This window comes from Lutjanus erythropterus, chromosome 24 (genome assembly GCF_056507025.1).
Source record: "Lutjanus erythropterus isolate fLutEry1 chromosome 24, fLutEry1.hap2, whole genome shotgun sequence".
Classification (NCBI taxonomy): domain Eukaryota; kingdom Metazoa; phylum Chordata; class Actinopteri; order Lutjaniformes; family Lutjanidae; genus Lutjanus; species Lutjanus erythropterus.
In genome coordinates this window covers 18,215,253-18,239,068 of record NC_139340.1, presented here as the reverse complement: position 1 = coordinate 18,239,068, position 23,816 = coordinate 18,215,253, and the positions used below count along the sequence as shown (strand labels likewise).

At 39.4% G+C, this 23,816-nt stretch overlaps 2 protein-coding genes across 3 annotated transcripts; one reads left to right on the top strand and one right to left on the bottom strand.

Moving 5' to 3' along the window:
* Window position 1: 1 nt before the first annotated feature.
* On the bottom strand, window positions 2-10,253 carry LOC146304975 (H(+)/Cl(-) exchange transporter 4). Its single transcript, XM_084713723.1, has 12 exons — window positions 10,082-10,253; window positions 8,684-8,838; window positions 7,993-8,092; window positions 7,233-7,420; window positions 6,824-6,946; window positions 6,114-6,320; window positions 5,957-6,037; window positions 4,851-5,396; window positions 4,471-4,657; window positions 3,906-4,304; window positions 3,458-3,674; window positions 2-3,072 (listed from the first exon to the last, which is right to left on the bottom strand). The coding sequence occupies exons 1-12, from the start codon at window positions 10,095-10,097 to the stop codon at window positions 2,982-2,984; spliced, it is 2,310 nt and encodes a 769-aa protein (XP_084569849.1). The 5' UTR covers window positions 10,098-10,253; the 3' UTR covers window positions 2-2,981.
* Window positions 10,254-13,653: 3,400 nt separating this feature from the next.
* On the top strand, window positions 13,654-23,747 carry LOC146304974 (uncharacterized). 2 transcript variants are annotated; one of them, XM_084713683.1, is made up of 19 exons: window positions 13,654-13,806; window positions 14,490-14,556; window positions 15,656-15,747; window positions 16,425-16,661; window positions 16,805-16,891; window positions 17,674-17,779; window positions 17,912-18,041; window positions 18,299-18,545; window positions 18,779-18,923; window positions 19,895-19,994; window positions 20,089-20,151; window positions 20,299-20,501; window positions 20,616-20,750; window positions 20,843-21,030; window positions 21,132-21,286; window positions 21,658-21,903; window positions 22,003-22,165; window positions 22,321-22,416; window positions 22,784-23,747. In XM_084713683.1, exons 2-18 carry the CDS (start codon window positions 14,520-14,522, stop codon window positions 22,414-22,416), a joined length of 2,430 nt encoding a protein of 809 aa, XP_084569809.1. In that variant the 5' UTR covers window positions 13,654-13,806; window positions 14,490-14,519; the 3' UTR covers window positions 22,784-23,747. The 2 variants fall into 2 exon arrangements, with proteins under 2 accessions (XP_084569809.1, XP_084569810.1); XM_084713684.1 differs by lacking the exon at window positions 15,656-15,747 and having other exon boundaries at window positions 13,751-13,806.
* The last annotated feature ends 69 nt before the right edge of the window (window positions 23,748-23,816 follow it).

The following is a 23,816-nucleotide window of genomic DNA, read 5'->3' as shown; positions in this document are numbered from 1 at the left end:
GTTCTTCTTCACCATCTGAAGGTTTATTTTTCATTCACTTCATTTACAAATTCAAACAAAAAAAGTGCAAATATGTGTTTTCTGTATGAGTAATGCATCTGATAAATATTTAGTTAAAAATAAAAAGTAACCAGGGCTCAACATTAGTGTTAAAATTAAATTAAAAAATGCTCACAATAAATCTTCAATATGTACAACAGTTATTTTTTTTTCAATACATTCTCTTGGCATTTGAAATCAAGAAGTTGATCGCTTGCTTTGACAACGTGGAGTGTGTTTTTTGAGGCGTTTTCAGAAACTTAATTCCCTCAAAGTTTTCCAGTTTTTTAAAGTGTTAGCAGCTGAGAGCTCGGACCGATCGAGATCTTTAATCACAACAACAAAAACAACAACACAGGAAAAAAAAGAAAAAAACAACACTGGATGTGCAGTCGAGGAGCAGGACAATAAAACAACAACTGTTTTTTTCCCCCAAGAATCTTTTTGTGCAATAAATGATCCGTTCTAGTTCATTTTCTCAGACATTTCTGACACTTCTTGGTTATTTTCCTTCATTATTTCTGATCTGTCTGCAGCTGCCTGACTGATTCCAAGTGCACTGAGGTCTTTTTAATGAGGGAATATTTAGTGTTTAGTGTCACTAACAGAAGAGCTACTGTATTATATTATTGTCAGTTCATGTAACAGGAGTTTATCGTATGTTTACTTAGCTGAGAAAAGTGAAACTGAACAGAAGTGTTGACTTCAGTCCTGGTTTTAAAGCGATTCTAGTCTTTGCTAACTTTCTAAAACCTCCTAAACACAGTGCAAAAAAAGAAAAGGTTATGAAAAATGTCCATACTTTTGGAAACATTACGTCCAGTGTCTCTGCATGATTTACAGTTTAAAAAACATCCTTATTTATCTGATACTGGCCCTTTAAGCAGCCCTGCGTCTCTTTGACGGCTATAACTTTCTGCTACTTATTTCCTGTTGGAGAGACAGTTTTAATCGTTTGTGCTTGTGTTTCTGAGAGCTGATTGATGGACACAAGCACTAAACTTTACAACTTCATTCACTGATTTTTAAGTTTTATTACACTGAATTACAGTAACAAGTTGTCAAGTCGAGTAACCTTCAAGTTATCTTTACTTAACTTCTCCACCTCTAGTTGATTTTTTTTCTCTCCCATTTCTGATTCCAAAACACCAACTGTGGACTGGTCACATCTGGCCGTCACCCAATCAGCTGACTGAGGTCTGTAGCGGCGCCAAGAACGATCCAGCATTACGGAACGATATTTAATAAATTATATAGTGACAAAGCTTGTTGTTATCACACACATTTAAGGCTCTTTGAAACCTTTTGACATAATTAAAATAAAACAAGATACCAAGTATGTCTTCTGATACTCTGCAACAGTAAAAACAACATTTAGGTCAAAGTAACAGAGACAAGTTGAATGATTAACACAGGCAGCATTAATATAAATATGGCAGCAACACATAACAACAAAAAAACAAGTGTTAGCCTGAACACAAAGTGCAGCAGTCCCAAACTTTAAATAAAATTAGTGTTACAGTTTTTCCAGTTTGTTCAATCTAACTGGTCCCATTTTCTTTTAAAGCCTCAGTGATGCACAAATGCCATTTTATCACTAAACTGCACAGATTTTAAACTTTAGTTCCTTCCAGAATACTGTGTCCTGTTACAGAATATGATCGTGCAAAACGGCATGTTTGAAATAAAGTTTGGTACCTTTAATTTTTAAAGTTTTGTTAAGTTTTACATTAAGTTAAACCTGTAAACTCTGTTGGAATCTTGTTTATTCAGGTGTCATTTTGTCCTTGATGCTGCTGGCTACATCTGAGCTGAAACTATTCATCAATTAATCAATACAAAAGAATTTATCTGTAATGATTTTAATCACTAGTCATTCATCAAGCAAGACTAAACACTTAAATGTGAGGATTTGTGACTTACAGGTGTGATATGTAAGAACTGCTGAATTCAATTTCCAAACAGATCGGGAGCAGCATCACCGGAGTAACCGCTAACAGCAGCTAACTGTAGCTGCCATTAGCTCAGTTAGCTCAGTTAGCTCAGTTAGCTCATGTAAGTGGTGTGGATCACCTTTCACAATCTTATCATAACAGCTACATCTTTGTCAGAGCTGTGTATAAGATGATCTTTTAGATCAATATTTATTTATTTAGCATATAGATATTTAAATTGTTTCATAGTATCAAGTCTAATCAGCTGCCAGGATTTTATTGTGAAAGTCTATGACGCAACATCCTGTCAAACAATGGGGCGTCACTGTTTCATCTGTTGGCGAAGTAAGACACTGACAGGTAAAATGTTTTTTCCTCACGTTTTACAGTAAAATTCGTACATATTTTACCTTCAAACAATTTCAAACACACATTTTTGACTGACATCATATCCTGTACCACTTCCTGTTCTTTACCACTTCCTCCTGACGTTATTGTCATTATTTTACGATTACTTTAGATCGTCAGGATCAAATCAGTTTCTCTGAACCTTTCCAGACCTTCCAGGCCCGTGCAGCCGCCCTGTGAATCCTGACACTTGACAACTCACACTTTTTCTTCAGTTTCAGCGTTTCCAGATTTTATTTTCTTGACTTTGCTGCTGAAGAACAAGAGTTTTGGACTCTGAACATTGAAAACGAGCTGAACTCTTAGCTTTGTTGGCAGCAGCACGCGTCTTCAGATGATGACAGTAAAGAAAAAGAAGCTCTAATCGCCTGATCAGCTCTCTACTTTTCAGTCTGCGGGTGTGAAATGTTAAAAATCTTTACACTGAAGTCAAAGCGGCTACACTGAATAGATGTGGAGCAGTGGTGTTGTGGTCACTACAGGGGTGGGACTTGCCTGCCAGAAGGTGGGAGGGGCTTTTCACAGGTTGCAGTACAGTAGCATCGCACCGGTTTCACCTATTTACACCATCAGTGGAGTAAAACTCTTCTCTCTTTTTTCCTAATTGAACATGATGGACTCTGGATCCTGGTTCATCATCTGAGCCATGTGTCTCAGGACGTCTTTCTTGGTGATGATGCCCAGGAGACGCCTGAACAGACAAACAGAGGGACAAATAAACAAGGTCAGGGGTCACTTCAGGTCTGTTCAGTCACTGCTTAGCAGAAGACATGGAATGAGCTTCATGGGAGTGTTAAAAATCGGTCGATTATTGTCTCAGTTAATAACTGTTTGCCTATAAAATGTAAGAAAATGTTGATCAAAGTCCAAGATGACGTCCTCAAATGTCTTGTTTTGTCCACAACTCAAAGACATTCAGTTTACTGTCAGAGAGGAGGAAAGAAACCAGAAAATATTCCCATTTTAGAAGCTGAAGTTTGACTTGTTTTCTTTAAAAAATGAATTACTAAAACCAATTAATCGATGTCATGTTAATTTAAGGGTTTAAAAATGGAAAACTTCGGTCCGGTTCTTACCCGCTCCTGGTGACCAGACACTGGCGGAGGCCGAGCTTGCGGAAGATGTCCACCACCGTCTCCATGGGCGTGTGGTCGGTGACGGTGAAGGGGCTGAGGTTCAGGATGCGGCGCAGCTTCAGCGGCTGCGGGTTGCTGGCTGGCAGCTGCGGCGCGTCCTCGGTGAAGTAGACCACCGAGCTGCTCACCACGCCGTCCTGCTTCTGACGGGCGTTTTCTGTCATCACACAGACAGGAGTGGAGTCTTGTAAAATTTTGTTCTCACAAGAACAAAATTTGCAATTTTCACGTGCTTCTGCAACTTTATTGCAAAAAACACCAACGAACACTGCAATGTGCATTGTACATTTTTTAGAAAAGCTGCAGTGAAATCAGGCATTTCAGGCTGCAGAAATCCTGGAGGGACTGACTGACTGACGGAGTTAAATCAGGGGTTTAACCAACTTACTGATGGCAAGTGTGAGATCCCTGCGCTGGACGAAGCCGATCAGCCTCTCCGACTCTCTGGACACGACTACCGGGAAGCCGTTATAGTCCGTGTCTTTGATCAGCGTCTCCACGTCCTCCACCGTGGTGGTGTCCTGGGTGAGGACGGCCAGAGGGGGGTCGTTCCTGCGGGGCCGCATCACGTCGGTGGCGAGGGTGCGGTGGGTGAACTCGTCCCTGACATCGAGGTAGGGGTAGCCGTTGAGCTGGATGTGCGACTCGTAGATGCCCTCCTTCCCGAAGGCGTCCGCCACCCACTTGCTGGTGACGGCGGCGGCCATCAGGGGGACGATGTACTCCAGACCACCGGTGAGCTCGAACATGATGACCACCAGGGAGACGGTCATCCTGGTCACACCGCCTGAGAGGATGCAGACACAACGGGTTTATTACAGGAAGATACAGGCAGGAGGCGGAGCTAAACAGCTGGATGATCAACAATTTTGCTTTTATATGATCTACATTAAAAGGTCAATTTTAGAATTTTAGGGACTAAATGGCTTGTGGTCTCAACTGTCTCAACTCACCCAGACAGGCGGCGGCTCCCACCATGGCGTAGAGTCCCGGCGTGACGCAGTCGGCACCAGGCCGGCACCAGTTCTTGAAGATGATCCAGTCGTGGTGGTGGTATGCCATCTGCTCCACGGCGATCCCAACTATCCGGCCGGCGATCGCTCCGACCGCCATGCTGGGGATGAAGAGACCTGACGGGATCTGAGGAGGAAACAAAAGGTCACAAAAAGAATTCGGTCGAGGAAAAGAGTGAAGGAGGATTTTAATGTCTGGACTGTTTTTCTATGGACTGCTCTCGATTCACATTAATGACATTTTAATTCAAAATGCCAGATTTCACCAAAAAGCGACTAGTTTATAGGTATGGATTAATCATCCTCTTCCTCGTACTGACCTTCATGCCGAAAGTGAAGATGGTGATGACGATCTTGAAGACGAGTGCGAGGGCGAGCTGCCACAGGGCGTTGTAGACGCCGGGCCCCGCCGGTCGGTCGGGGATGTCGTCCACCGGCCGACTCATGTTGGGGTTGTTAATATAATCGCAGAGCTGTGACGACTCCAATGCGCCGCAGTCGTTGAAGAGCTCAGAGATGAGCTCGCTGGTGCTACGGCGGGTGTAAGGGTTGGGGAACGCCAGCACAGCGGTGATGCCCGTCACCGCGATGACCTCCAGGACCGGGTACTTCCCCAGCTGCGTGGTCTTCCTCCGCCGGCACCAGGCGATGTTGGCCCGGATGAAGAGGGTCCCCCAGAGGCCGCCGAACACGCCCAGCAGGATGAACGGGACCAGCTCGGCCATGTACCACGGCGTGTGGTACTCCACGTAGAAGAGCACCAGGCGGCTGTTTCCAAACGGGTTGATGGAGCGCAGAGTGAAGGCGGCGACCAGGGCAGCGAAGAACGAACGCCACAGAGTCTTCAGAGGGAAATAATAACTGACCTGCAGGAGAGACGAAAGAGCGTGAGGAGAAACATCAAGTGTTTTTAGACGAACGAACTGGAATTAATGTGGTAGATTTACAAAAAAATACTGTCAGATTCATGAGAAAAAAACTTCTCAGAGATTAAAGAGGTAAATTTGTTAGAAAATACTCTTATTTTTTATTACGTGCTTGGAATATTATCTTTGTTCTTAAAAGGAGTAAAATGTTGCAACAGCATGTGAAAAACTGGATCCAGCAGTCCAGGTAGTGAACTGAAGCCTACCAAACTCCATTAACATTTTACTCAATTTAACTGTTATAAACATCTACTCCTTCTACAAGATTATTAATGATTTCTTACGACTCATAAACAGACAATAACTCATTCTGTGAACATTCTGCATTAATTTGTGCTCTAATTTACGTGAAACAGGCAAACAAAAGCATTTATTCCGAGCTAAAATAGAAATTTCAGGCGGATACCACAGCTGCAGTGTCGTTAGAGAAGAAAGTATTTCAGCTTAATATGTCTCCTTAATTTCTGAAGATGTATCACGGTGCAGCACATGTAACAAACCTCTTCCAGGCTGAACAGGACTCCTCCGATTGGTGCTCCAAAGGCCACCGACACTCCAGCTGCTGCTGCGGCTGATAACACCTGGAAGGACACAAGGTCAGGTTCAGTTACAACCACTCAACATGTTTCAGTGTGTTGAAATTTTCGAGCGGCGTACCTCTCGGCGCTTGCCCTCGTTCTTGCTGTACTTAGAGAACAGGCTGCAGAAGAGGTTTCCGCAGCAGCACGCCACGTGGACCAAAGGGCCCTCCTTCCCCAGGCTGAGACCCGACGACACCGCCAGAACCAGGGTGACCGTCTTGATCAGCAGAGTCCATTTCCCCAGGTAACCCCGGATGATGAAGCCGCTGAGGATCGTCTTGATCTGCAAGGAACCGGATTTGTTTCATGTTAGTCAGAGTTCCTACACGTTTACACACCTCCACTGGTCTGTGGCACTCTGCCAAGGGGTCAGTGAAGATATAAAAATAAAAAATGTTTTATTTATTTAGTGTTTCCTTGAATGTAAAAAAAAGTTGGAATCTGGAGAGAGAAAATACTGACAAAAATAAATGAGAAAAACTCAGATATTTTCAGAGATTATTGTGGTAAATTTACTAGAAAATATTCACAAATTTATGAGAACAAAAGTGGATATTCTCCATGATTTAAGTAACAAATTCACGTGAGGAAAAATCAATAAAAAATATCTTCTGTCACTTTGTAAGGCTTTGATTTGACTTTTAAAATCTAAAAAGTAATAAAGTAATGTGATTACAATTTCAGCACATTCAAGCACTTTTCAATCCTTGAAAACGCCACATTAAAATTCAAGTGTTTCCAAGGATTTCCAGCGGCGGTGTGAATCCTGGTGAGTGTTTCTCTCACCTCTGGGATTCCTGATCCGCAGGCGTACGGAGCGAACACTCGCACCAGAGACACGGCCAGGAAGGAAAAGAGCAGAGCCCACAGAATGTACAGGAAGTAGTTCAACACGTACGCCCCCGCTCCCTGACAGAACAGAGTCGCACAGACATTATTTTATTATTATTATCCTTCCTCTCCCCCAACCAACGTTTATGATTTATGAGAAAAAACTTGGGATATTCTCTGAAGTTAAAGAGCTAAATTTACTGGAAAATAGTCACAAATTTAGACATTTCTTTACCAAAAGCACGTTGGTCAAAGTATCATTTTTTAAAATATTCTCTAAATAAATTAACTTGCTGTAACCTGATCCTGATAAGAAGGGAAACAAATGATTATTAATGATGGATTTCTGATCAAGTGTTGTGACCTCAGAGTGGCCGGTCATCAGCTCGGCCCACTTCTGCCACTGTGGACACTTGTCTCTGTCGTCGAAGGTCGTCTCGTTGGACGTCCAGCAGCACTGCTCGTGGCTGTACCAGAACGCCGACAGACACACGCCCTCCTTCAGGTCCGTCATCCAGTCCACCGCCAGGTCGATCACTCCGGCCAGCGTGCCTGCAAAAAAACACCCACACATACATTTTCATCCAACTGTGATGAGATAAAAAAAAAAAAAAAGAAGAAAATGTGTGTCTTCTCTTCTTGCTTCTTTGGTCAAATGTCCACACATTCAAGTAGAAGTACAGATATTCAGCTTGTTTACTGCAGTAAAAGTGAAAAAGCAAAGTAAAAATTCATCCTCTGAAGGACGTTTGTACTGTTTCTGTTCAAATGTAGGGAGGAAAAGTAAAAAGATGTCTGAAAAACAAATACTCGATTAAAGTACAGATACCTGAAAACTCTACTTAAGTACAGTAATGATGTATTAGTACTTAGTTACTTCCAACCTTTGCAACTTTCTTTATAAAGAGTTTGGTCTTGTCCCGCTCTATTTGGGAAGTGCAAAAAATGTGTATTGAATAAATCTTCCAAATCCATTTATGAAGGTGGAAGCAGACTTTTATCAACTAATCAAGCCACTTATTGATTCCTGGTCAATTTTCTGTGAGTGAGGTCAGGAGGTTCTCTGAGTCTGGACACAGTGTAGAAACAGAGTAGAAATCAGTTTGGGAATCAGTTTGACTGACCTGAGAGCAGTCCGATGAGCAGCATCACCACCCATCCTGACCAGGCGTCCAGCAGACTCTTGATCAGCTCCCAGATGGACTCTTTACTCTTACTGGTGATCTGGGAGACAAATTAAATTTTTTGTAACCCTGAGCCTTTTTGGTGAGGTTACTTAAAGCAGAGTGTCTCAGAGAGAGTTTTAGTCTCACCGGAACACACTGCCTTTGATTTTATACAAAAAAATAATCAGAACTTGTTTTTTTTTGTTGTTGTTGCACTTTTCACTTGCTCATTGCAAAAAAAGTGCATCACAGCTTTTTAGAAAAGACACTGTGAAATCAGGCATTTAGGCTGCAACAATCCCTCAAAAAAAGCCAACAAGTAAGTGATCAATCAAATATTAATCGACTATTAAATGAATCATTTTGAGTTGTTTTTTAAACAAAGAAAATCCAGATTCTTTATATTTTCTGGTTTCTTTACTCCTCTGACAGTAAACTGAATATAGTTGTGGACACAACAGGACATTTGTCGGAACATTTTTCACGATTTTCAGAGAAAATGATCCACAAATTAATTGACAGTGAAAATAATAATTACAGTCTCTTTTTTTTAACTGGCAAGATTGTGACAGGATTAATGAATCAAGAAAAGTAATCCTTAGCTGAAGCCCTGACATACACGTGTCTGTATAGAAAACCGTGGTCAAACCTTGCGGTGGCGGTCTGTGTCTCTGGATTTCTCTCTCAGCCAGTCGATGGTGTGGAAGTCTTCATACGTGCCCACGTCAGGAAACGGCTCGTCCAGGAAATCCATCAGGTTTCCTGCCCCGTTCATCTCCTCTGTGGGCGTGGCACTGCTGACGCCTGGCAGACAGCAGCAGAACATCACCTTTCACTATGTAATTCTTTACAGTCACACATCATCGTGTGATTCCTGATGTCTGTGTTTCTCCACATTAGGACCACATTTCCCAGCAGCGTCCTCATCAATTCCTGTGCCACGTGACTAAAACACAGATGCTGCTTGTGTGTTTGTTCTAACAATCATGAAAACATGTATAATCTGCAATGATTAGATCAATAGATTAGTTGTCAACTATTTATCACCACTTATTTTGACAAGTGATTAATTATTTTTAGTCTTTTTGTAAAAAGGAAAAAAAATGTCCAAATTCTCTGATTTCAGCATCTCAAGTGTGAATATTTTCTGGTTTCTTCACTCCTCTCTGACAGTAAACTGAATATCTTTGGGTTGCGAAAAAATCAAGACATTTAAGGCTGCCATCTTGGGCTTTGAGAAACACTGAACAACACTTTTGGATCAAACAACTACTCAAGAAAAATCGACAGATTGACTGACAATCAAAGGAATTATTAGTTGCAGCCTTAGTGATGTCTAACCTCCTCTCCACCATCTAATGCTGCAAGAAACTAAAAGATTTATCTGTTTATTACTGTTGTTTTCTTCTATTCTGCAGCAACTGTAACAAGATAATTTCAGAATGAATAAGGAAAAACAACTCAGGACTACAGGCAGTACAGCTGCTACTGTCTACTGATTCATCTGACAAATTAAAAAAAAAAAATCTTTAGGGCTGCAAACTAACAATAGTTTTCATTGTCCATTGAAAAATATCAATCTGTGTGTCTCAAAGACCAAGATAAAGTCCTCAGCCCAAACATATTCAGTTTACTGTCAGAGAGGAATAAAGGAAAGATAAAATATTCACATTTAAGGTCAGAGAATTTTGACTATTTTTCAAAAAAACTCAAACTCATTATTCGGTTATCAAAATAGTTGGGATTATTTTAAAAATTGCTTAACGGTTGCAGCTGTGGTTTTTAATGTTCCCACTGTGTAGATTTGCTCTTATTATTATTCTGCTTTGAATTGACGCTTCTTTCTGTTTTGTTATCCCCTTTGCTGCTCTCATACTGTAATCATCGTTGATTTAGTTTAAATTTCGTTGATGATGTTGGCAGGCTGTCATTTTATTCTGTATGGCTCATTTCTTCGTGCTGACTGTCTGTTTTCATCTACATGACGTTAGCAGCTAAAGCTAACCGTGTCCTCCTCCCCTGTTAGCTCGATAAATTCGTCTTTTACCTTCTCCAGCCTCCATGTTGGCGTCCGTCCGAACGACTGCGGAGCAAAATGTTCCTTCTGAATTTAAAACTTATTTAATGTCGATTTGTTTGTGCATTTTTAGTTAAGACAGACAGAGGAGTGGCGATGAATATAGAGATATAAACAGAGAGGAGACAACGTTGGAGATGCTTCCCACAATGCACCTGTTCTTCTTCTCTTCTTCTACATTTCCGGTTGGCTGTTTTTTATTTTGTTTTTTTAATAAACAGGATTTTTCTTTTCTGTTTTTTTTATTGATCACATTTCTTTTAACATTACATTTTACAAAGTAAATTATATTCGTCTATACTGAAAAACTGAACATAATAAAAAGGAGAATCAAAAAAAGTATAAATGAAAAGAGAAGAGATATATACATTTAGATAAATAAATATACAGTTTATTTATTTTTGTTTATTTTTATCTATTTATTTATTATATTAGATACGATAATTAAAAATGAAAATAATAATCAAAAACAATATTACAGAAATTTTTAAAATAAAAGTATTTCTTTTTTACACTGTATTTTTCCAGTTATTTTAAGATATCAGAATAGCCTTCTTGTTCATGGAAACACAAATTCATGTAATTATTGAGGGGAAATATATTATAACTTATTTTGATTGTCAGGACAAAAAAATCCATGTACTATTGTTAACCTTTAAAAAGATATTGAGGACATTGAAATTGAAATTTAATGTGATTTTGTATCACCTGAATTTGTAATAAATAAGAAAGGCATGTCAGTAAACTGATGCATTTTCTGCCACTAAAGGTGCTGGGAAAAAAACACAAAGGTGAAGAATAGACAGACTTATAAAAAGAAAACTTTAAAATGTTAAATAACAGCTTTAGTAGTTTCTTGTTTTGCAGGTTCCTGAAGGATCTCTCCTCTCTTTCATCTCTGTTCTCTTAAATCATTCCTCTACATTTACAAGTTCATCACTGGCCTGAAAAATCCACCAAGACCACATTCTCTCCAGATGAACTGTACGTTTCCAACCTGAGGCGGTTTTAGTTTGTCTCCAAGATGGAAATGTTCCAAAGATACCTGAACTATGTGAAAAACAGCAGGTTGTTTTTTGATCTTTTTTTCTTTTTCTTTTTTTTTTTTAATCTCAACAGAGTACAGAAAAGGGTCCTTTACAAATGCTACTAACAGTAATCATAAAAATAACCCTCTATGGTACATTAAAAAAAGTTTTTACAAAATGATAACAAAATTGTTAAAAGAATTTTTCGAGAATTATGATTTTTCTCAACTTGTATTTTATTTTATTTTACAGAACTGATCCATTTTCAAAAGTAAAATTTATAATTTAATGTTCTGTAAAAATTATGAGTTTAAGTTTTACATTTTCACTACTTATGACGATCAATTAATGTGAACAGTGTATTAGTTAGATTTTAGTTTTTGTGGAGAGAGAGATGATGGAGCTGAACCATGTGAGAAATGTGACAAATTAAAACAGTTTAGTTTCTTTTACACTATAATTCAGGCAATGTTGTGTGAACGTATAAAAAGACAAAACTGGGTCACAACAGAGCAGTCGTGACCAACAGGAGGAAGAAACCCTGCGGATTTAAGATTTACATCTGCACTACTGCAGCTTTTGTAAAACATTTAAAATGTGTATTTCCCTGATGAGAGGAAAAATAAATGCACTTATTTGGTCTCATTTATTAAGATGATAAAATTTCATGTTTTGTTTCTGATGAGAGAAAAAAAACAATGAGATGGCCTGATGATTCAGCCTAAATATATTTATATAAATAAGTATTTAATGTGTGTATGTCAAGTCACATACAATGTGAGGCAGTAAAAATGATCAGGAATGTCCATTTATACACAAATTGATAAGGCCTGTTGTGAACTGGGTCATGATGGTTTGTCATTTTTAAAAAGTGAGTCACCAGAAACAAAGTTTGGGGAAACAATAGATGGATAAAGAAGGAACCTGCTGTGCAGGACCTGTAATTGTTCATGGCATTTGTAAAGGAACCTTTTCTTTACTCTGTTGATGTAGAAAAGGTTTTAAAAGTGATTGCTGCTTTTCACATAGTTCAGATATCTTTGGAACAACATTTACATCTTGGAGACAAACTAAAACCGCCTCAGGTTGGAAACGTACAGTTCATCTGGAGAGAATGTGGTCTTGGTGGATTTTTCAGGCCAGTGATGGACGTGTGAATGTAGAGGAATTATTTAAGACTGCAGACAGAGAACAGAGATGAAAAAGAGGAGAGATCCTTCAGGGGAACCTGCAAAACAAGAAACTACCAAAGCTGTTATTTAACATTTTAAAGTTTTCTTTTTATAAGTCTGTCTATTCTTCACCTTTGTGGATTTTTCCCAGCAGCGTTTTTAAATTCAGATCTTCTATTATTTAAAATCAACAACCCATACATTAAATAATCCATCAGCGCTCACAGGAGCAGAATTAAAGGGTTTGAATAATATGGAAACTATACAAGGCTAATACAGACATCAGTTCCAAGAAGTGCAATGATTCAAGGTCTGCAATGATCCTGTCAAAAAGACATCCCAGCGTTCTTGGAGTTGATGTTTGTATTTACTCCGAGCAGTTAAACCCAGACAGAATTTTGCAGGATTTTCGGTATTAGTAGGTCTGAGTATCATGCAATAAATTACAATACTTGTAGCAGTACACTTAAAGTGATACCAATACAGATAAAGTACATCATTTTCTCCTCCATACGATACCCATCACATCAGGATTCAGCTGCATGAAAATCCATCACCACTCCTCCCCATCCAAATGACTTTAAATAAACAAATTATTAAAATATGTATCAAATATCTGCACAATAAAGTATTATTTGGCCAGTGTCATGTTGAACTTTGCAACCAAGTTTTAAATTAAGATTACACTTAAACCTCAGTTTGGTTTTTACTCTAAACCTAGATTAAATTGAATTCTGTTGCACCAAAACTTCAAACTCCAATTGTGATACATGTGATTCAGTGCTAACTTTAAACTTGCACTTGAAGAGTTTTAACTTTTGTAACTGATTTGTTCACTAGCTAGCAACACTGTAAGGTTTTGTTGTTGTTGTTATTGTTGTTACTTTAAAAAAAATACCGTTTAGCTGGCTAGCAAACAACAAAAAATAAAGAAACTTTTCAACGAGCTAGTCAAAAATATAACTTTTTAACATTTTGGTAAGCTACCAAGCTCATTAAAAAAAACTTTTTCGTTAGCTAGCAAACAATATAATGTTTTGTTTTTACTTAACTTTCTACTGGATAGTCAGCAATGTAACTTTTAAACATTTCAGTGGTAGAAAAACATCTAACTTGGTCATATGGACCAGGTCACAGAGAGGAAATATTTCCTTGAGGGCTTCTCAAAGGTTGTAAATTGCTCTAATTGCAAACAGTCACTTAGTGCAACATTCTTTTGCCAAAAATTACTGAGAAAATTACAGTCATTCATTGGACAGCTTGAAGGGAAACCGTAGGCAATGACTGGCCAATAAAAGCCAGTTTGGGGAGTTCTTGAGAATGTGTGAAACTTACATCAGTTTTTAGGGGCGTGAACGAGGAGAACCGCAATAAAAAGAGACAGAGAGAAGCAGACAGCAGGAACATCTGCCTGAGAGCAGGAAGCTCCAGAGAGGTTCCACACAGACCTGCAGAGCTTCACCTCCCTGCCGCTGCTCCATCCAGCCTCCAGACGGTAAGACAAGCCGCACGCTCCTCATCTGTCTGCCTGGATTCATGTGGGCCATGTTTATAACGCTCTGCTTCAACCAACATGCATCATGGTAACACAGTGTAAGAAAATTCAAAACCCAGTTTAAGTTTGCAATGGCTTGATTTTTTTAGGGAAACAAAGAAAAACTAAACAGCTTAATAAAATAATTAAAAAAAAATAATAGTTTACTTAAAAAAAAATATGGAAGCTTATGGCACATGAGAAAAAAATAGCTGTTTCTGAATTAATGAGATACTTTTTTATGAAAAAAAAAGTCTTTCAGATAATTTTGTAGGTAAAAAATAGACATCTCAGTTTTTCCAAACTGTAAAATGTGAAGAAAATTTGCGAGGGAGTTGGTTTACAGCGCTGAGTGATTTATGTTGGTGGTTATTAGTTTGTCCAGATTGATTTAAAGAAAAACAATTCTACCCAACAAAGCATTTTTTCACCAGAGGCCATGATATTGATTTGACAGCTGTGTGTGTGCTGTGCATGGTGGGAGACTGTTCCTTATTTAAAACTGTAATCCTATTTATAATCCACATTTTTAATGAATGTAAACAGAATACTGCTTTTTGTATCCAGATTACATAAACCCTTCACATGTAATCTGTTACTCCCCAAGCCTGTGTATTTAACTGTGTGGCCTGTGTCTCTCGCAGGCCTCGACAGTTTCCTGCCGGGGCGCCATCATGATGAAGCGAGCTGCCCTGTTCCTCCTGCTGGCAGGTAAACCGCCACTGCAAAGTTGTAGAACATTTCTGTAAACATCAGGATGGAGGTTTTTTGTGGGCGGAGCTGAGGTGGAGGAAAATCAGTTTGCCAAACATGTTAGCTAATGCTAGCAGGTGTTGTTGGTTTGTGCCTGTAAAAATCTGAGCCCCTCCAAATCTGTACGTGCAAAAAGTTCATGTTAACCAATGAGAGCTGACTGTTCACTCATTGGATGGATGAGCTTTTCTGCAGAGTGCAGAGTGACGGGCGCTGCTCGCCAACGCCCGCAGCAGGAGGATAGTGGAAAGGGATAGTTCACCCAATAATGAGAATTTGGTCATTATCTTCTCACCCTCGTGCTGATTGAGGGTCAGGTTTATTTTTTTAGTCCACAAAACACTGCTGGAGTTTCACAGCAAAACAGAATCTCCCAAACAATGGAAGCGAATGGTGACCAGTTTTCCAACGTAGAAAAACACACACACACAAAGAAAAGATAAAACACCCTGAGATTCAGGCTAAAAACATGGTGTAAATAATGGTTTTTATGTCAGCTTGGCATGTTGGTGCTTTAGGAAACCGTGGGGAGAAGTATGGAGGCATCTGTTGTTTTTATTCTGTTGTTTTGTTTTAAAACTGGTCACCATTTAATTCCACTGTTTTCCTGTGAAACCCCAACACCAAAAAACTAAACCTGGTCTTCAATCAGCGTGAGCGTGAGTAGAAAATGACTGCAGGGGATTTGATGACCACATTAAAGGTCATGACCTCCAAATAATCCACACTACTTGTTGTGAACAGTTTCATGTGCTTTCTTTGTATTTTCTTTCTACGGTACAAGAGAAGAAGTAATATGAAACCGCTCGCAACAAGTTCTGTCTGGTTGGACCGGGTCACACATTTTTTTGGCGCTTTGAGCACCACAAGCCAAGTGTCGTGTACTCTCAGACCAAAGCCAGCATCTGTAGTAAATATAAACTCTACAGAGCAAATATTTGTTTTTATGAATTGATTCCATCTTTTACACCCAGAATTCATTGCGGTGATAAATGTCCTTTTAAGTCAGAGATGCATAATGTCTCTCTTTTCCTTTTTCTTCTAATTCACACTTCAGTTGTTGCCAGCTGGATCGACCTTTCGCAGTCAAATCCATTTACACTACCTTGTAGAACAAACTTTTATGGACGCCAGTACTCATATGCTGAAGTAAGTAAAATTATTATAATTATAAAATTATATAATTATTATATAATGTTTGAGAAAAGGCTTGTCTCTGTCATCTAACAGACAGACTGTGACTACAACTAATGTATATGTGTATATACATATCTATATCTATCTATCTATCTATCTATCTATCTATCTATCTATCTATCTATCTATCTATCTATACATATATATAGACAGATATGTATTTACACACATATATATATACATAGGGAAATGCACAGATGGCAGGAAGTGGCATCACTCTTAAAGTAACTATGGAGCTTCTGCCTGCAGTTGTGGAAGAAATAATCAGAACCTTAATTCAGTAAAAGTGGATAAAAAAAAAGGGCCTGACTGATGCTAGATTTTTGGGGCTGCTGCTACTAATATAAGGGAGTAAAACAAAAGCAAAAACAGCAAATATCAAGGCCAAACAAAAGCAAAGTTAAAGATGACAAAAAGACAAGACACAGAAATGCAAAAAGCAAAATATCAGTGTAAATAAATACAAACAAAAAGAGCATGAAAAGAATAACGAGACAACATCACATTAAAGCAAGTCTATAAAAATGGGTTGAAGAGGTGATATAAAAAAAACTGTTTTGATGTCATTTTTGACTTGATCTCATTTTATTTCAGAGTCACTCATGCATGGTGTCACTCTGTTTTTGCAGGTATTTTTGAATGGTTCAACTGCTGGAATTTGTTTAAAAAACAACTTGACGGATCCTCGACTCAACTGTCTTTTCTTCAAATCATTGACTCAAACCTCTGCAATGTCCTTTGATATGAAGGTGTTTCAGAATATAACTACCCCAAACCCACCACAATTTAACCGAGATCTGCCAAACATCGACTCCAGTATGACATGCACTTATAAAGTCACAACACGTATAAGTGGCGCACCTTACGTAAGTCATCATCAGTTCTATGTTTTAGATGTGCAGACGTTTGTACAAATTGGCCATTTCAAAGACATTCTGTGGCAAAGTTTATTTTCTAAATATTCTTAAAGCCATTTCCTAATATTTTTTTTGTCTGTTTATGCTTTCAGATGGAAATTACTCTCACAAAATTGTCCTGGACAAGAGACTCAGCCGTTGCAATTAAGACAACTGATCTGTATAAGTTTGGTTCTGTTGTAAGTATATCTAAGAGCCTGAGTCTGTGACTCCAGCTTTCAGCCACAAGTTAATCACTGGATTTGAAAAAGTTTGTACATTTGATAGAATCTCATCCATGGGAGTTGAATCAGTTTGTTTTCCCAAAAATGAACCCAGAAGGTTGTTTAAAGGGATGGTTCAATCAAAAAAGAAAAATCAAGTCATTATCTACTCACCCTCAGGCTGATTGAAGGTTGGATTTCATTTTTCAGTCCACAAAACACTGCTTTTAAACTTTAAAAAATAACAACAACAACAACAAAATTAAATAAAATGCCTCCATACTGCTCATCTGTACGTCTCCTAAAGTCCTAACATGCAGAGTTGACTAAAAAATGTTATTACACCTTGTTTTTAGCCTGAATCTTCACTGTAGATCTTTAGCTTGGAGCCACATGCACACTGTCTGAACTGGGTGTGTGTGATGTGACGGTGTGCAAACGGCATGTGGGGCTTTAGAGAAACTTGAATTATGCCAGATGAGCAGTATGGAGGAATTTTATGATTTTTTCCCAGTTGTTTTTTACGTTTTAAAACTGGTCACCGCTCACTTCCATTGTTCTCCTGTGAAACTCCAGCAATAAAAAACTAAACCTGACCTTCAATCAGCGTGAGGGTGAGTAGATAATAACTGAATTTTTGGGTGAACTATCCCTTTAAGTCATATTTACACATGCATAAAAAAGTGTGATTTAAGTCGCTGTTCACTCAGTATTTGACCAGTGCAGTCTAACATTATTATTCTTCATTTCTTTTCTAGAACGTGACGACAACGGTTCAAAACAGAACAGTGAATTCATGGTCGATTCCTTCTGCTAAAGCGAAAAACGGGACTTTCATCAACCTGAGTGGATGCAGGACCACGGGTAGGCAAATCTGGAGGTCCCCAAAGAAGGGACTGGAACTCTTCAGGGACCCTCCAGTGCTGTAACATGTAGAACACTGGCTGGTAAAGTTTAATATTAAACTAATTTAATCGACCGTCTGTCACCCCTCAGCCGCCCCTTATGTAGTCGGTCCAGGTCACCGGAAGGATCTGTCAGGCTGCCAGGTGCAAACCTGTGGAACATCTGGAAGCCTTGTTTCTTCCTATACATGTGGAATCCACGCCATTTGCCTGAACAACAAGTAAATATGTTTTCTTTATCTTTGGAATAATGTTCAAATAAAGGTTTGATTTAAATGAAGTGGACCATCTGGACAAAGAGTCAATTGGATTCAGATAAATGTCACCTGTTGACATGATTCAAAGAAAGACTTGATGAAAAAGTTCTGATATTATTTGGATTAAGGCTGCAACTACTTTCTTACTACATAATTCCTTTTTTTTAACTTAACAGAATGCTCCAGCAATTCATCACATTTCTTCCATAATCTCCCATCAGGTGCCATCCAGTCCCCACGATTTGCACCGTGACTGGCTCCACCATCATCGATTTCCTCAACAAACAGCACTCTGTCCCTGATCGCTGTGTCTACAGTCTGATGAAGCCTAAAGGAACATCGACTTTTGAAGTACTGGCACATTTCCAGGAGCGTCGCCGTAAAGACGTGACGCTTTTGGACCACTTGATGCTGTGGATGAAAACGTCAGGTGTAAAAATTTATCTGGAGCAAGGTGGAAGAGTTCTGGTGAGCTGCCACAGTCCATCTAAAAGCAGCTAACAGTGTTGATGGGATTGTTATGGAGCAAAAAAATAATAATATATATCGAAGCCATGATTGACTACAGCAGCAATAGTAGCAGCTTTAAGTCATTTTTCTTGGTGTGCAATGAGCACACATGTAAAGCACATGTATGTTTGTATGTATCAGTGATGTTTGAGCCAGTGTTTCCTTCACTTCGCCTCTCTGCTGTGTTGTAGGTTAACGAAACGGTTCTACAGCTCAACGCCACGGCTCAGATACATCACGGTGTGGCGCTCTCCAAGGACCAGACTGGAGTTACTGCCCGGATACTTTCAGCCAAAATGACCGTGTTTTTTGATGGCAACACTGCACATATATCAGGTACAGAAAAGCAAATTACATCTGGACAAAAAAAGTAGACAATATTAAGGATAATAATTAACTAATTTTTTTATAAAGCAGCTTTCATACAAAACAGGCACCTCAAAGTGCTTCATATTTTACTTAAATGAAGGAATAAAAACAGGAAATATAATAACTAAAAGTCTATTAAATCAGGCAATTTTATAAAAAAAAATTAAAAACAGCAGAAAAGGACAATTAAAAACAGAACACACTGTAGTGAGCAGGGATAAAGAAAGGTCCATTTTTAAGACCACCAAGTTCTATTAGATCTCACTGTTATTATTTATTTAAGACAAATTTGAGAATATTTTCTGATCTTAAAATTGCTGAAATGAGAGGAGACAAGAAGTATAAATAAACACAGAGAAATACTTTGTTTCTTACAATCATCTTTTCTTTGTCTTATGAGAAATAAATGAGATTCTTATTTTGAGCTCACTGAAGTCTCATCTGTTTCTCCTTAACCCTCCATTAAGAGAAAAAACAGAATAAAAGAAAAGAAGAAGCTTTTTTGCTGAGAGACCAAAAAAAAGCACATTTTCTGATCTTAAAAAATAAATGAGATTCTTATTTTGAGCTTGCTGAAGCCTGATCTTTTTCTCGTAATCCTCTTATAATTCATGTTTGTAAAAAAGAACAAAAAAAGACCATTTTACCAAATTAAAATCGTTTTAAATTAGTCTCAGGCTGAAGCGGCACAGGCTACACCATGATGAGATCTTAATAGGAAAGACTGGAGAGCTGTGTTCTCTCTGCTTTGGATAAGTTGCAGCTTCTCAGTGGATTAGATAACACCCAGGCCCGTCACATCTGGTTTGACCCACGATGTCAGATTGCCAAGGACAAAATTTTTGGGTCTTTCCATTGGATTGCCTTTGAGTTGAATTTAAGGTTTTTACTTTGAACATTCATCGATTTGTCTTTAATTGTCTCCTGACATCACCCAGGAACTTCTAACACCTCTGTTGAGGGTTTGTGTGGCATCACCAATTCCAAACAAATCTCCACCCTGAAGGCAGAGAAGTCCCCGGACTACAGCATCAACGGGTACAACGCAGTCACAACCAAACCAAACGCACTGACTGATATTACCTGTTTGTTAATGTTACATGTTTCAAATTTAATGTTTGTCACCCCCTAGCTGTGAGATCCAGCACAACGACACCCGCAACATAACGACTAACTGCAGCAGCATAACTCAACAGTAAGAAATAACCCATCAAAACACACACTGTCACCCTTAAAACAGGAACAGCTCATCTTTATCATACAGTCACATGACTGATTCTGGAAGCTGAACACACATAATACTTTTTTAATCTCACTCTTCCCCTCTGCATCGCTGGAACAGCTGTAATCTCATGACACAGGCGCCCTTTACTGCTTGCAACAAGTTCATCAGCCCATCGCTCTTCATAAGCGCCTGCACAAACACTTTGTGCAAATACCCGGAGGTGGACGGTCACAGGTGCCAGTTTTTGGAGGCTTACGCCAAGAGATGCAGCCTGAGACACAACGTGACGCTGGGGGACTGGAGGTCAAAGGCCGGCTGCCGTAAGAATTCACTTCTGTGGTTGTTTTCAATTCACGAAACTGAACCTGACAGTGAAACTCATGTGTCTGTGTGTGTGTGTGTGTGTGTGTGTGTGTGTGTGTGTGTGTCTGTAGCTGCTGCCCCTCAGGCCGTCTGTCAGAACCAGCACTGCAGTGCTCACGAGTTCTGCGGTGTAAAGCAGTACGGTGGAAATCGCTGCTTCTGTCGGGCCATTTTTGCCTCCAAGTACAAAAGAAACAACACTTTCGGTAATGTGCGATGAGTTTTTTTTTTAATTCTACCCATAAAGCAAATTTGAAGTGGGTTGTATTTTTAATTCTTTGTCCTGTTGGGTGTTCAGGTGAGCCCACAGTCTGCATGCAGAACACTGCCACTCTGACTCTGGCTGGTTGTCTGCTGGAGGACAGAGGCATCGACCACTCCGTCCTGCACCTCAAGGACCAGAACTGCACAGGTGACATGGACAGTCAGACCCACATGGTGACCTTCAGCTTTAACAGCACCAACATGTGCGGGACGGAGGTCGTGGTGAGTAACCCCCCCTCTATCCGCAGGTGGAGATGAAAGTAATTCGGACTCGTTAGGTTTCCCTCGCCTGAGAACGTGCCTGTGTTCTTGACACAATCTAGATGAACAACAGCCAAGTCCTCTACAAGAACACCATCATGACGAGGAACAGCTCCCTGTACGGCATCATCAACCGCCACGACGACGTGGAGATCGACTTCTCGTGTCTCTACAACCAGCCGGACGTGAAGAGTGTGTCCTTCAAGATCAAAGACAGGTGAGTTTCACCTGCTCGCTATAAATGGCTGACTGAAGCTTGTTGTTGTTTTCGTGGTACTTGTCATTTGTGTCTCCCCGTAGTAGTTTTGTGTCTCTCTGTGGGACTTAATGTCTCTTTGTGGTACTTTTGTGTCTCTTGTTGTTTTGTATCTCCTCATAGTTGTTTTGTGTCTCTTTGTCATACTTTGGCATCTCTTTGTGGTACTTTGGTGTCTCTGCTGATGTTTTGTCTCTCTCTTGACTTTTGCGAGGAAATGTTAACAGTCATTTCAAACTGGCGCTCTGGCCCCTGACACCTTGGGCCCGTGGACCAGTAGACCTGTTCAGTTGTTCATCCCTGGTTGAAGTGTGTGTGTCTGTGCTCTGCAGCTCTGTGGTGCAGAAGATCGTATCTGGAGTTTGGAATTACACTCTGATGATGAACGCCTTCACCGACTCCACCCACATGAGCCTCATCGGGCCGACCACTGAAATCCAGCTGAACCAGAAGGTCTGGGTGGAGCTGAAGACCGAGGGGCTGAACGCCAAACTGATCGCCATCGTCACCGACTCCTGCTGGGCGACTTATGAGCCGTCACCAAACGCGAGTCTGCGATACGACCTCATCAAGAACAAGTGAGAAAAAACTCAAAACTGTGTCGCTGTCAGCGGCTGTGTGGATGAGGCTTTGTCGCTACTGATGTCATCATGTCTGGTTTCCTGTTTTCTGAGCAGATGCCCGAACTCTGCTGACCAGACGGTGCAGGTGATGGGAAACGGACGGGGAACGTCCAACAGCTTCTCTTTCAACATGTTCGAGTTCTCTGGGAAAACAGGAGAAGTCTACCTGCACTGTAAACTGGAGCTTTGCCCCATACAGGGCAAATCCTGTGTTCCGGTAAGCAGGGCTGGAGGAAATACAATGCAATCATTTCAAAATACTCCAGCACAAGTAAAAGTTTTAAACATTCACTCCACAAATGCATGCATGAGCGTTGACCTTCCTAAAGCTGACACAGCGTGAAAAGTCTAATCGTCCTCCCTGTCTTACAGAACTGCGGCGGAGGCGGTTCCAGGGTGCGCAGAGCTTCCATGTCTAACTATGTTGATACAAACTCAGCGCTCATCACGATGGTCTGGAGTAAATAGGTAAAGACAGCTCTACCTGTGATTAATTACATGGAGTGTTTAAGTCAGTCAGAGTAAAATTTTGATTTTAAGTGTGTTAATTTTCCTCTTTTCTCACAATGAAGAATAAGATGCTTGCAGAAACATTATGATTTGATCTCCCAAATTATTATTATTATTATTAGAGTATCCTATAATGGAATTTGATTAAGTTTTAATTTAAATGTTTTTGTGCCAGAGGAGAAGTCATAGGATCATTAAGTGAGGATTTAAAATCAATCTGACATTTAGATTTGATTATTTTCTGTGAAGTAAACAAAATTCTGATCAGTCTGAGACAGAAATATAAATCATGACTACTGACGGTTTTGTGTGGTTGTGTTCTCAGGTGATTCCTGACTTGAATTTCGTCCCAGTATGGACCCTGAAATCTCACTGGTTTTGAAAGGATCTTTGAAATTGTTGCTGCTGTGAAACAAAAATAATTGAGATGGCACTTTATTATTCTTTCTGTGCCACCGTGCCGATTCAATCCAGTGATTTGTGGAGACGATTAATAAGACTTCAGAGGGGAACATAATCTTTGGTGAAATCATCGATGTGAAGTGTGCAATGAAGAAAAATAATCAAAGAAGGGTTTTGAGGGTTGGATTTACTACATGCACTGTTAGCTCTTTGTAAAAATATATATATAATTTCTTCTTAACTTTCATGTTAACTGAATGCTACCTCATGGGGGAGACTGGGGATGATTGTAACATGGGGCGATGGTAACAAATTGAATTCAGCTGTGGGGATTAGTCTCTTACAAATTTTAAAATAATCATGGAATTAAAAAAAAAAAATTAATAGACTAACGGGAAATAATTCACACAGAAAAACACTTTTTGAAGGTTTTATTTATATCTCCTTGCTCAGATATTTTTTTTCCTGTGAAAATTGCAAATAGTGTTACAACTCTCCCCGGTTATAATCTTGGGTGAAATGTGAAGAAAAAATCAAAGACGGGTTTTGTGGATTTGATTTATATGCACTACTGCCTGACAATGAGAGCTCTTCTTAAAAATAAATAGAATTTCTTAATGCTAGCTCATGAATGTGGAAAGAGAATTTAACAGTTAAATGAAGTTTGTCTGAAAGAAGCTTTGCAGCCAGAAGGTTTAGTGATCCAATGGAAGGAAAACACTAATGTGAATGTGAATGCCATGTTAATATGGTGATTATCAGTAGATTGAAGTCATTATAAATGAAGAATATCAGTTAAAGCAGTGGCTGTAATCACACTGAGACATGCTGTTGTACCTTTATTATCCTATAATTAAAAAATAAATAAAGGGAGTGGGTGAAAACAACATGATTCTAAGTCATTTATTCAATCATTCACCTTTTTCTGTGTGAGAAGTGTTTTTATTTTACATTCT

What these genes read in the sequence shown, in the direction of transcription:
- LOC146304975 (XM_084713723.1), bottom strand. An exon ending in ACGAGGGCAAGCGCCGAGAG is followed by an intron (nt 6,038 to 6,113) that starts GTACGCCGCTCG and finishes GTGTCCTTCCAG; the next exon opens with GTGTTATCAGCCGCAGCAGC. An exon ending in TGTCTGGTCACCAGGAGCGG is followed by an intron (nt 3,073 to 3,457) that starts GTAAGAACCGGA and finishes TTGTCTGTTCAG; the next exon opens with GCGTCTCCTGGGCATCATCA.
- LOC146304974 (XM_084713683.1), top strand. Translation starts at nt 14,520, where the DNA reads ATGATGAAGCGAGCTGCCCTGTTCCTCCTGCTGGCAG. An exon ending in TGTATAAGTTTGGTTCTGTT is followed by an intron (nt 16,892 to 17,673) that starts GTAAGTATATCT and finishes TTTCTTTTCTAG; the next exon opens with AACGTGACGACAACGGTTCA. An exon ending in TGTGCGGGACGGAGGTCGTG is followed by an intron (nt 21,031 to 21,131) that starts GTGAGTAACCCC and finishes GACACAATCTAG; the next exon opens with ATGAACAACAGCCAAGTCCT.